General features: G+C 37.4%; 1 protein-coding gene across 1 annotated transcript; it reads left to right on the plus strand.

Moving 5' to 3' along the window:
• The first annotated feature begins 2,314 nt into the window (after positions 1-2,314).
• Positions 2,315-5,003, plus strand: LOC100369096 (caveolin-3-like). Its single transcript, XM_002738305.3, has 2 exons — positions 2,315-2,407; positions 4,665-5,003. Exons 1-2 carry the CDS (start codon positions 2,315-2,317, stop codon positions 5,001-5,003), a joined length of 432 nt encoding a protein of 143 aa, XP_002738351.1.
• The last annotated feature ends 9,147 nt before the right edge of the window (positions 5,004-14,150 follow it).

A 14,150-nucleotide genomic window follows, 5' to 3' on the forward strand; every position in this document is an offset into this window, starting at 1 on the left:
TTACATCAACTTTTATACCAGCCATGTTGGATTCTGATCGCAGTGATATTAATAAGGTTTCAAGCACTAAAACAAATAACATAGGTGATATACAATCAACTTGCCTAACACCCCTAGAAATTACCTGAATATACCCCTTCATTCATTACACAACTACTTATGTATTTGTATAATGTTCTGATCAAAGTGTCACCAAAATTAAATGCTTTTAATGTTCAAATAAATAGATAATCCCATTCTACACAATCAAAGGCGTTTTCAAAATCGATAGTTAATAATAAACCTGGTAGATGCATCTCGTTGGTATAATTCATAATACCTTCTATTAATCTTACACCCCTAATGTGTCTATTTTTAACAAACGCTGACCGTGTGGATCAACGACGGAAGAAGATTTTTTTGGCCAGACATTGAACCAACGTGGTGAGTTACGGTTCAACCCCACAACAAAATGAAGCTGTTGTGGTGGCTACCTGCCAGCAGTGGCGTGAAAAGCTAAGATGACGATGATGATGATTTCATTCATATTTTATAGTCGGTATTTAAGAAGGAAATGGCTATCCATTTTTTTTATATGTCTTTGATCTTTTCCTCTCTTTTCAATTAACGTAATTACACTTTGTTTTTGTGAAGTTGATAATTCTTCTTCTCCAAAGGCTTTATTAAAAGATTTTACCAATTAGAGGCCAATGTTTATGAAAATCAAATGTTGGCTCATCGTTTCCGTGAGTTTTGTTACTAGGGAATTCCTTGAGAGCAGCATGAGCTACATCCAACGTTATCAGAGCACTAAACATGTTTTGTTGTTCATCTGTCAAAGTTGGAATGTTACTGTTATTAAGAAGTAATTCATTATGGGAAATCACGCTATCCTGCGAAGAGTATAAATCTTGATTAAAGTTTTTAAATTTCTTTATTAATTTCATCTTAATTTACAATTAGTTTGTCATCTTGATTAATTATTCTATTAAGTTGAGTGCGTTTGTAATTTTTTTCTAACCGCAGAAAATAACGATTGCTTTTTTCACCTAATTCATACCAGTTATATGTTTGTCTAATTATTATACCTTTTGTTACATAATCAATGTCTTCCTGTAATGCTTCTTTCATTTTTTTTTATATTGTGGTATAAATTAGCTTTAAACTAAAAAAAAATATCTAAATTATCAGAGTTGTAATTGTTGCTTAAAAAGTCAAGGCACTGAGGGACAAAAGCATATTTTGATAGCGAGGAATTTTACCAAAAAAAAAAAAGACGAAATATGCGTGATGACGCATGAACTTTGAAAATAATGTAAAAGGAATAAAAATGTTTGTAGATAAAAACAGAGTCAAGAAGTTTTTACCGAGACTCATGTGTTGTTAGATTAAAATAATTGCATTAATGCAGCGTAATGATGCATACGAAATGGTAGTAGTATAGTAGAGTATAGTATGGTAGAATCGAAATTTAAAAACTTTCCTTCGGACCCATTCGATCTTCTTACCATGGTCAGATAGATTTGATGCGGGGACCAAATTTCAGAACAGTTGGCTTCTGACGACCGGCTGAAACAAACTAATTAGACAGGCATAACGGTTGAATTGTCTACATGTTCGTTTGATCAAGCCAAGCATCCACCTTCGATACAATCGCATTATTATGGGTGGCTGGATTTAATGTGGCTGTGAGAAATGACCCCGACTTTGTGAAATGATGGCGTTGATGGCGCCATGGAACAAATCAATATGCTCGTCAACATCAGAAGCGCCGAGCAGTTCAATGTTTAAATGAGTATTGAAGTCAAAATCTGTTACACTAAAAATGATCAATTTGGCGTCCAACGCCACCAGATTGGCGTATAATTCAAGGTTATGCGATAAATTACTGTTACTTCACTGCGCATTTGATTTACTGGTGGGCGGAAAAAATGGATGTTCATATGGAACACCTGTCGCTTAGCAACGCGTTTAAGTTTTGAAGCTGATAATTTGACGAAAGTAACATTAGGCGATAAACGCACGTGATATTGACAACCTAATGGTGTTATATTAATATGTGTAGTTATGTAATTTTTATTCTGGGAATTATTACTCTAAAAGCTCATACAATTGAGCACATAATTACGTGATCAGTACAATCTACAAGTTAATATGTTACAAAATTAAAGTCGTTGCTGGACAACCGATTTTTCCTTCCACAATCTTTAAAATTCGGGCGTTTCGTCAGTATATAAGACGATGTTTGTAAGCAACGTTTTAATTTTGAAGGCGGCAGCGGTATTATCCGAACGAGAATAAGTTTGTTGCAGGCATTTTGTCTTGATCAAAAATAATGTCTATCACCTCAGAAACACCCAAACTTCCCGATGACTTCGGTTTGGACATGGAGAACCGGGATCCTGAAAGTCTCAACGTGCACGTCAGGGTAAGTCTTGAACGGTCATCTAGATCATTTTGACCTGTAAATCAGTTTTATTGTATTCGTGTAATATTTGCCATCTAGATCTTTATATGTTCTTTGAAGGCCACAGTTTTACAAAAAAAAAAATCAAAAACTGACAATGTCGGATGCAATGGCCGTGAATGTGAATTGAAAATCCACGGGCAACGAATGGACGATGCCACTATCATAAGTTAATATGCAAACATCGGGCTCCGTATAAACGAGTTACCACTCTGGACCCCAGTCTTTGGCGGCGGCACCAGGGGGGGGGGGGTAGAGGGGCGGTCGCCATCCGTAAAAAAAATGTCGGGGGGGGGGGGTCGCCCCCAAATCAAGCTGAAATCCTTTGTTTCAGCAAAATTTGTCTCTCAAAATGCGGGAAATAGCGTTTCAGACAGTCTAGATTTCAGACTTCGGCCCCTCATGCAAAATTCCGTGCCGCCGCCTCTGTCATGGTCAGTGCGACATCTTTTGATAAGAACTATATACTAGTATATAGCTGCTAACCAAAATGTAATATGCAATAATATTGCAGTACTGTAATCATTAGTAGGATTTCATTTTCAAAATACTTACTTCAGTGTGCTTTTTGACGGCCAGCCAAATGCTCAGATATTCAAGGCAATATTTCGTGCAACTTTTCCGGCTTTCTGTGCAAGCTAACCAGAAATTATACGCTAAACAAAAATTTTCCATCATTCAAAGTTCCTGATCCGGGCATTTGGAAACAACGGAACCACAAAATGTATTGAATTTGGATGGAGGAATGGCAGCTTGATCTCCATTTTTTACGTATCAGATGAATATTATCTAAAATAATACCCTACAATGAACGTGCGATATAGTGTGCGTGCTTTTAATAGAATTCATCTAGATAAGGTGTTATAGTCCGGAAAAGCCCGAGAACGAAATTATGAATGACTTGTTTTAGGATAGGGACAGGTCAGTGGCGGCGACACCGTGGGGGCAGTGGGGGCGGACGCCCCACGAAAAATAGGTCGTGCCCACAATAAAATAAGGTGAAACACTCATCTATACTTGTAAGAGAAATATACCTATAGTGTACAATCAAAATTTGCTTCTAAAAATGCAGAAAACAGCGTTTCAAAGGGTCTAGATTTCTATTCCCGGGGGAGCATGCCCCCGGATCCGCCACGAAAGGTCGCGTCTTCGGCACGACCCCGTGCGATTTGTTTACATTCACATGAAATCTTCGCCCCAACAGTCAAAAAAAAAGCTGCCACCGCCTCTGTAGGTGGCGAGTAACTAATGCTAGATATGCGCATATGGTGACACTGCAGTAGAGTCGCGGTGAATATTGTTATAGCAACTATGCCAGAAAGAGAACATTTCTAAACACGAGAGTGTTTGCCTTGTCAAAACAGACATGTTGTTCTGGACAACAAGACTGAACTTGAGCCATTGTTGACTTTATACTGAACGATACAGCCCCAATTACCAAGCTTCACATATATGTGTGACGGTAACGAAGACACTTTCTGGCACGCTCTAACAATTTAGTATCCTATACCATTTCATCCACCGCATACCTAACATATGTGATGGGGACGTTTCTTTTTCATTATTGATACGGGACACCACGCACTTTCCAACTCCGATACAGTCGCATGGTCACTTCCACATTTGCATAATTTATCCGTTTGCACAGCGTCACTCCCGCCGGAGATTGAGATGCCAAATTTTAAAATCACAAACATCGTTAGCAAAATGGGCATTTCTTTCAGGGATTTAGAAAAAAATGTCAAAGATTGAATAAAATGTGCCATGCTAAACAAATGATTGATTAGATTAAAATAAACACTTTTTCTGTGTTGTCGTGCAAAGTTTAATGAAATGTGTGAAAACATGGAAAAGAAAGCTTTGCTTTATTGGGCCACGCAAGTTACGTTGATTATTCAAAAACACAGCGGTCGTAGAACACGCCCATTATTTCAGCCAGTGAGCATCAAGTCAATGTTTGTGATGGTCGCTGACGTACAGAGAAACTTTTAAACGTGCCCCAATCCAGAAAATGGCTCAAATTTGTGGTTTAAATGTGCAGACAGTATACTTTATTTAGTTTGTGTGATTGTTTTTAAAAATTGAACTATGTATCACTGCCATCACTATGTATCACTGTCACAGCGTCCTCCCTTCTCGCTGTCATCTAATTGGACGTATTGAGATATTTACTGATAATTGAGCGAATAAACACTCTTAACAACTTTTATTGTTTTAGGTGCTTTTCGAAGATGTCTTGGCGGAACCTCTGGGCGCACACAGCCCGGAAGGCATTTGGCGATGTGTTTTTAAGATGTTCATCTGTTCTAAGGACATGTGCTACAAGATACTCAGCTACTTATGTGCAGTGCCCGCCGCGATATGCTGGGGATGCAACTTCGCCTGTGTCAGTTTCAGTCACGTCTACGCGATCACACCATGCCTGAAAGCTTACGTCATGAACATCGGAGCTTGTAAGATGATCTACGGTGCTACAGTGCGCATGTGCTGTGATCCGTGCTATGAAGCGTGTGGTCGCATGCTCAGTGACATAAGGGTCACTCATGTCAACGAGTAGCCATCAACATACAGTGCCCGATACTGGTTAATAGCCGCCTCAAATCTACGATATAGTTTCAAGTCTCACTCAATAGAAACGTGTTATTTCTGAATAAATTACACGATTATATACATATCTACCTCACATCACGTGATAATATTTGAGTACAATTATAGAGACAATATTGATAAGTTTTGTATTAATATTTTTGTAGTACATTTAGCTGACTTTAATTGATTTAGAATATTGTTAACTAAACAGGTAGATTACGTAAACAAATTTGTACGAATTTGTTTAAACAAAATGCGCATGCCCATTTAATAACAAGTACGTATTTGTAATTGAAAATTCATTGCGCATATACAAACATGACACTTTAAGAGCTAATTATTACACGAGGTGCAGCAGCATTGCTTTTACATTTACGCGTACATTCTCCGCCAAATTATCGTATTCCCCTAATATGTGCAATATTTACGATTTATTTGTCAAACGCGTAAAGCTGAATCGAGGCCTGTGTTTATTATACATATACCAATCGCGACCTCACTCTATTTATGAAGGCACAATGTATTTTAATTTTATAACTAATTAATTATCATATTGTTATTCACACTACAAGTATCAATAAAACACAGTTTTCTAATCACTAAAATGGCTTTGTTTTCTAGTACATACTTGAAAAGATATTTTGGTCAAAATTTCTCAACTGACCAAACTCTCACATTTTTGTCGATTGTAACTTTTCGGTTTCAAGAATACAAAGGATCGTATCGTTTGGCGCCCAAAAGATGTTCTGTGATATATTATGTAGTATAAATAAGTCTGCTTTCATCTGGCTTTTATTATTTGCTTCGACTTACAACTGCGAGATTCGATAAGCCAACACCTTAGGTCATATATACAAATGCATCTACCAACTTTGCAATCGCGTTGCACAAATTTATCCGCCGTCTTAACAGAACAAAGCCACTATGTGCCAACAGCATCAACAATCTGTTCTTTGAAATTTAAAGCGAATTTGAAAACTTTCCATGAACCTAAAAAATAATACAATAATTTTCACGACATTTTACAATAAATGATTGACACCACAGTTCGAAAGGATACAAGAAAGTTGCCTCATATCTTTGTGTGTGATGAATCCCCTAAAACAATCCACCAAATTCTGCTCAGGGCGTCTCCCATGTAAGTACTAACCACGCCCTATTGAGCTTTAATTTAGACATCGGTCGAGCACCTCTAACCACGCTTCTGTATAAATAATTTAAAATTTTCCCAAATTGGCGGCCATTTCATGTTTGGAAATGTTTCAAAATTGATATAGTCTGCACTCATAACTTCTTGAATTGACCTATAACCTGTACATGCTTCGAGACACAGTACGATAACTCAACGGAAATTTACAAAATATTCATTCGCGGTGTGTTAATAGCTTAAAATCCACTACGTGCCGACAGCATCAACAACTTGTTCTAACAAATTAGAAAGAATTTGAAAATTTTACGTTAATTAAAAAAAATACAAAAGTTCCACGGTTTTTCACTATAAGTTACTGACATCACAGTAAGAAAGAACGAAGGAACGTTTCCTTATATCTTTACCATGTGTGTGATGAAAGAAAAGAAAAAAATACAACAGCGTGTATACTCAGGGAGTCGCCCATGCAAGCAACCACGCCCGATTGTGCTTTACTTTAGGCATTGTTCAGTCACCTGAACACACAGCTGCTTTGATTATTCGAAATTGAGTAGAAATGGCGGCTCTTTCATGTTTTTTAATGTTTTAAAATCGACATCGCTTGCATAAGTACCTTCTATAATTGACCTATGACCTCTACATACTTTTAGTAACACCATGGTGATTTAACAGCAATTAACGAAATATTTATTCACATTTTTGAACTTTTAACTATGCGATTTTTTAATATGATATCACAAGTAACAATCCCGAATGAAACTACCAACTTTGCAATCGCTTTTCTCGACTTTGTAAGCAGTTTGTCGTCGATTTTTCGTCTGGCTGTTGTGATAACCTGCTTATATATGAGGCATTCTCCACATTTACTTAATGTTATCGAAATTTAACTGCGGGGTTGTCATGACAATGACTTTGGCTAAATACACAAGCAACTCTGCCAAAATTTCAATCGGTTTTTCGTACTTTGCATACTGTTTTCTGACATTTTACAGTCAGCTCATGGGAACATCTATAGGCTGCTTTCAACTGGCTTTGACTAAATTTTTCGACTTTACAACCGCGCGTTACTATATGCCAACAACTTAGGTCATATATACAAATACATCTACCAACGTTTCACGGTTTTTCACTATAAATGACTGTCATCATAGTAAGAAAGAACGAAGGAACGTTTCCTTATATCTTTACCATGTGTGTGATGACACAAAAGAAAAAATACAACAGCGTGTATACTCAAGCAGTCTCCCATGCAAGTACTAACCACGCCCGATTGTGCTTTACTTTAGCCATTGTTCAGTCACCTAAACACACAGCTGCATGGATTATTTGAAATTGAGTCGAAATGGCGGCTATTTCATGTTTTTGAATGTTTTAAAATCGACATCGCTTGCATAAGTACCTTCTATAATTGACCTATGACCTCTACCTTCTTTGAGTAACACTACGGTAATTTAACAGCAACTTACGAAATATTTATTCATATTTTCGAACTTTTAATTATGGGACTTTTTAACATGATATCACAGGTAACAATTCAGAATGAAACTACCAACTGTGCAATCGCTTTTCGAAACTTTGTAAGCAGTTTGTCGTAAATTTTTCGGTTGACTGTTTTGATAACCTGCTTATATATGAGGCTTTCCCGAGAAATTTACTTAATGTTCTCGAAATTTAACTGCGGGTTTGTCATGACAATGACTTATACAAGCATGCAAGCAGCTCCGCCAACACTTAAATCGTATTTTCCAACTTTGCACGCTGTTTTCTAACATTTTACAGACAGCTCAAGTGAACATCTAAAGGTTGCTTTCAACTGGCTGTTATTAAATTTGTCGACTTTATAACTGCGCGTTACTATATGCCAACAATTTAGATCATATATACAAATACATCTACCAACTTTACAATCACTTTGCACAACTTTGAACAATTTTGCACGGTGTGTTAATAGCTTAACGCCCACTACGTGCCGACAGCATCAAGAACTTGTTATTAAAAATTATAAAGAATTTGAAAATTTTCAGTAATTAAAAAAAAAATCAAAAGTTCCACGGTTTTTCACTTTAAATGATTGACATCACAGTAAGAAAGAATGCAGGAACGTTGCCTTAAATCTTGTCCATATGTGTGATAAAACAACAGAAACAAATCCCATGCAAGTACTAACCTCGCCCGATTGTGCTTTATTCTAGCCATTGTTCAGACAACTAACCACACAGCTGCATGGATTATTTGAAATTGAGTCGAAATGGCGACTATTTCATGTTTTTACATGTTTTAAAATCGCTTGTACAGTTACTTTCTAGAATTGACCTACGACCTCTACATACTTTGAGTAATACTACTGTAATTTAACATCATTTTTTTCTATTTTACAACTGCGGGGTTCGATAATACAACAACTTTGCAATCACTATGACAACTTTGCCTATATGTGTACGGCGTGTTAACAGTTTAAAGCCACTATGTATTAACAGCATTAACAATGTTTTTTGCAAATTAGAGAGTATTTGAAAACTTTACATGAAGTTAAAAAATTACAATAATTTCCACGCCTTTCTCCAAGAAATGTGTGACATCACAATAAGAAAGTTACACGAAAGTTGCCTGATATTTTTTGCATGTATGTGATGAAACTTACAAACAAAATCACCACCTGAAAACGCCCCACTGAAAACGCCCTCAAATCTGTGCACGCTGTTTTTCAACATTAACGGTCAGCTCATGTAACAATCTGCTAATATAGGCTGCTTTCATCTTGACTTTATTCATTTTTTCGACTTTACAACTGCGGGGTTCGATAAGCCAACAACTTGCATGTTGCTTGTTTTGTTTGGTAGCGTGACTAAGTGGTTTTCTTTTCAAAACCGGAAATGGAAAGTTCGAAAAAGCGATGAAAAGCCTGGTAATCAACATTCGAAAAGACGGATTATCGTTCGAAGCATGTAGAGGTCAAATCCGAAACGTACAAGCGTTATTAATAACAGTTTGAAAATTGTCCAAACATTAAATTGTCGCCAATTGGATTCAATTTCAGCAGACCTGTATAGCAGAATGGTCATGGTGTGATCGGCAAGTTGTAATTGTTAACCTTCATCAAGCGTGTAATTAATTGGATGGAGAGCCACCGCTGGAGTCTCCATTCTTTGTCCATTTTTATTTCACTAGATACCAGCCGGTACCTCTCACGCTGCGTATGGACATACATAAAGTCAGGGAGCAATCGATTATAGTTTCTGGGTTTCTTTTGTTCGGATTGCTATATTGCTATAAATTGTTGAGACCAGTTAAAAACTTGCATTCAACATAAATTTATCAACAAAAACATGGTGGCCATCCAACGACGCGTTACGCGTCGACTCATGTAAGATTGGTAATTTTTATTATTTTAGCCAGTAATTATTGGACTGACGATACATATTACCTTTCTAGATAATATACACATATATTTAAAGGAATACGTCAGTTGTCCCGCGGAAACCGCTACCGCGACAGAAAACAGATCTTTTGCTTGCACCGAAGATAGGAACAGTACACGGTCCGATAGATATATGTTCCATCCGAAAATAAACCATTGCTATCAAGTAGGCAGAAATGCACTCTTAACGCACAATCCTGCCTGATGATAGGCGGCCACGCTAACTATAGTATTTAAAACAAAAGTGATACCAGTAGTTGGTTTGTCAACCTTCAATTACCACAGACCATGATAAAGTAAGTCTAAAGTAAGAATATATAAAGTATAAACACATATAATCCTAAATAACATATGGCTGTATTCTGATTTGCCTAGTTTTAATATTACATTTTAACCTCGTTATAACAAACTATTTTTGGTGGCATACAATTTATAGTGAAGTGATAAATATTGTCTGCTCCCATAATGGAACGTGGTTGCCTTCACGTAACAAAGCATCTGCTACCACCTGATTATATAAGGGAATTTATTTTATAGGTGTTCATTATAACACGGTCACAGTGTATCACTGTGTATCATCACATGATAGCCAAGCGATAAAATGTACTTTCAGTTGTAGTGTTTGAAAAAGAGGCATGATTCTGTAGTCAACTATGTTTACTCTAGGCTCTGTGGGGGAGTTCATGGAGATGTTTGTTTTACTCAATCAACCATGATTTTATTGTTGTGCAGGTCGAGGGCGTTCAGAAAAACGTGAGTGATCGATCTGAAAATGTCTAACTTTTTCTACGGAAGGGCCGGCAAATTACCTATTTTTGGCAATATCTCGGCTTTTGAGGCTCATGTGGAAGTGATTCGGGTCTCAGGTCAAAGGACCCCGGAAATACCACTGTTGTAACCCATCGTACAGTGGGGGTGAAGCTAGGGGAGGGCAGCCATCTTGAATTTCAAAATGGCCACTATGAAATTGATATATTTTCCTATAATTCAGCTAGCTATTCCTGATATATATGTATAAACCACACAGAGTTATGATTTTGTCGGTTACACCTATCAATTGGAGTATTAAAAGTACATTATTTCTATTTGGTTAAGTATGTATTTAAACTTTAATTCCAAATTAGTGTCAAAATTACCATTGATAGCAAAAACATGCATATAAAGTGGCTATAATAGATCATTGATATGTTATGATGTCATGGGAAAGCATTATAGTCCCAAGTCCACACTCATCATGTTTTTAGTGTTCATCGGCTGAGTTATGAGGGTTTCTACAGTCATCTGTTTTCTGAAACGAACTGCATTTTACCAGCGTTGCATGGAGGACACGTTATGTGAGCACATTTGCCACAATGGCACACCACATTCCAACGAGGTTCCAACGATTTGCATAAAGGGAGGAGGTTTCCAATCCCAAGAGCGAAATCATTATCTAATGAATCTAGAGGTGTTGAGCTGCCTGTCAAGGACGTGCATGGTGGTGTATGCATTAAAGAATGGACTGTAGATAAGAGGTGTCAATCCAGTGGTGGCAGATTATAATGTGAAGCTGATTTTGATTTTGAGAAGTTCCAGCATCTACGACATGCACCAAGTACTGCCTGCTGGGTCATTGAAGAAACAAGTGGAGCTGTTGCACAAAATCGGTCGGTCTTCAGAGATGTTTTCTTTGTGCCCTTTTTACTAGTTACATCACATCCTGTGAGATTATGTAGAGCTGGAATTACTGTGCACATAAGGTGACCCAATAGTGCATACAAAATGTGAAGAGGAACAAACAGGTAGTGCTGCCTCTTCCTAACCTTACCCAAAGTTCCTGAAGACCTGCTTGAAGGAAAGTTGGGCATATAGAACAACGGAGCAACTACTACGTCAGTACCATTGGATAAAACAACACAAGTTTTGTAATCTGCTCTGAGACAATTCAGGACATGCATCGGTAAACGAAGATCTGCCGATTCAACTGGGTACTGGACCTGCTGTATGTTAAGTACAGCACCACGGTGAATCTGCACTGCCATTCATTATTCTCCATGCAAAGCTGGCTGAAATGGTCGGCGTAACACTTTAGTTTAGCTTGATGGCCAGAATGTTGCCATGTTCTTGGAAATTGGTGTTGAGAGGTTAACTGATCTAAGGACCACTGGATTCGTACTGCATCTCCGCAACATCTTTGTGTCTTTCACTTATGTATTGTCATTGTAAATTGTCAAAGATGTAGTCACATCTGCCATAGTTATGATACAAATCATTAATCTCTCCAAACTTTGAAAGCAAATCAGAGAAATTTAAAAGTCCAGATAGAGATACTCTGAGGACTGTTGCCATAACATCAATAAGGAATGCTGAAGCGGCTTTGTAATGGTAGCTATACTCATCCGACTTCAGTTGTTCTTTTAATTAACGAAAAAGTTGGCTCTTCTATGGTTTGGTCATTAATCCACCATCACCAAGCAGCATAGGGAAAAGTACAACATCACTCTAGCTACTTCGACTAATTTGTCAGTGACGTTCATGGCTATGAGAACTTTCTTGGCTGTTTGCTTGGGCTTATCTTTGATGGAGATCTTGGTTTTGAGATTTAATCTGTGAATAGTGTTTCTGAGTTAAACAGTTTTGTTAATGATCCGTTCCCAGTGGAAAGCTTTGTATTTCTTTTTGCCCTTTTCAAATGCATTCAGGACATTTTTTCTGATTTCTTCTGACATAACTTGCTTGGTGACAAAGTTGTGAAGCTTTGTGGGACAGTCTGCTGAAAATGGTGATCCTCTTTCCTCAATGAACTTCATAATTTCTTGGACGTGTCTCTCATGTTTATTTGTAGTTGCCTGGGATGATTTATGATGCAGCCATGCATCAGATGTGCTCTCATTGGCACCAGTATATTCTCGGTGCACGTTTTTCACAGCCACCATTTCGTGGTAGATCAAATCCTATTGAGCAATGTATTGCTTCTGCTTGGCATGTCCAATGACACCATCACTACACTCTGATGAAAGCTGATGGTCTTCTCAAGTTTCTGATCATCACCAACTGCTGAGATACATCCAGGCTTGTCCTTAATTGAGAAGGAATGTCCACCAGAAAAGTGATTAAAAACAGCTGGGGCTGTTTGTGGTAGACTTCTTGCATCCTCTAGATAAACTGTACACCTTCGAAGATAATTAGTTTAATCCAGAGCAGCAAACTCATAGAGGGTCCGTTGCATTACATCAAGATGCAAATGCCATAATCCTTCTCGGTCAGCTCACAACAGATCAAGGGTTACTTCATGCCGTTTCAGAAACTAACTCCAGAATGGGAAGTTCTCATTTGTTCTAGACTTCTGAAACTCCTCCAATATTTTTCTACTGTCTGTCGTTTTGCCACAGGCCGTGCTTTTCTTAAGCTCAGCTAAGATATCTTGCTCTTGACCATAACTTGTCATACCTTTCTTTTTAAAGAACTCCTTGTACAGTAGATGTTGCATTGATTCAGCCAGGAGTTCCTGCGCATCGAGTGACCGATTATAGTGACCTCCGTTGAGAATGGAGTTTTGAATCACTGTTGGTCCATAGATTCCTGCTTCTAGCCATACATTCTCTCCACCACTTCCTTCCAAACTCTTTCCAATGCATTTTAGCAATGTCTTGCGAGTGTGAAAGATCCCAAGACATAACAAGACTCTTGAATTATGTTGGGCGCAGGGGTTAGATCTCCTTGGCCATGCAGTACAAATTGAAGATTACTCCCCTCCACTGTGTAAAAGTCTAGTGGTATTTTTGGATTATTTGACCCTGAAAACATATGTATAGACACCAGTAGTATATTTCGTAATTACTTTCGTTACTTACTTTATACTTTACCTTAATCAGCGTGCGCGCCGAATTTGTTTTCACTGCATAGCGCCCTCTGCTGTCGAATTCATTAAACTTTCAACAAGAATGCTGTCAAACATTTAAGCTTCACACACAAATCGTCTCACCGTCCAAAAAAACACAATTTGAGCAGATCCTTAATCTATCTATTTCCATCCGTACTTAGTTAAACGCACTTACTTACTTACTTTAAACGAAAGTGATGTTTTTTTATGAGAAAATAGTTGCGAATCAAAGTCATGTGATAAATATGAAGATATAAATCAAAATAATGAGGCTCTTTAAAATTATTATTGAGCATTATTGCTGTTCGAAACGTCCCAGCGACTACATATGAGAAACACTACGCAAGTTCAAGACTATTTGGTAATAATGGTAATGAAATATATCGACATATAGTTTTGTATAAGGGTATTAATGGTTTTTATAAAATGGCTATTTACAAATAATATTCCAGGGGGATTGGCACGAGAGGGCGCCGTCCGATCTGGGTGAAAAGTGTCAAAGTTAGTCGTCTGTAGCACATCGTGAATGAATGAATGAATAAAGTTTATTTCACTATAAAACATATATACAGATAATAATATACAAATCGAGTTGATATATAAACAAATGAGTAAACAAAATAAACAGTAAATAATAATATTAATAAGTAATATATACAAGTACATAGTTTATAAATAATTGAAT

The sequence above is a fragment of the Saccoglossus kowalevskii genome, chromosome 3 (assembly GCF_978046115.1).
Source record: "Saccoglossus kowalevskii chromosome 3, keSacKowa6.1, whole genome shotgun sequence".
Taxonomy (NCBI): domain Eukaryota; kingdom Metazoa; phylum Hemichordata; class Enteropneusta; family Harrimaniidae; genus Saccoglossus; species Saccoglossus kowalevskii.

Bases quoted from the DNA above. Each gene is read 5' to 3' on its own strand.
- LOC100369096 (XM_002738305.3), top strand. From the start codon at position 2,315: ATGTCTATCACCTCAGAAACACCCAAACTTCCCGATGACTTCGGTTTG. The intron at 2,408-4,664 runs GTAAGTCTTGAA...TTATTGTTTTAG, and splicing joins GTCTCAACGTGCACGTCAGG to GTGCTTTTCGAAGATGTCTT.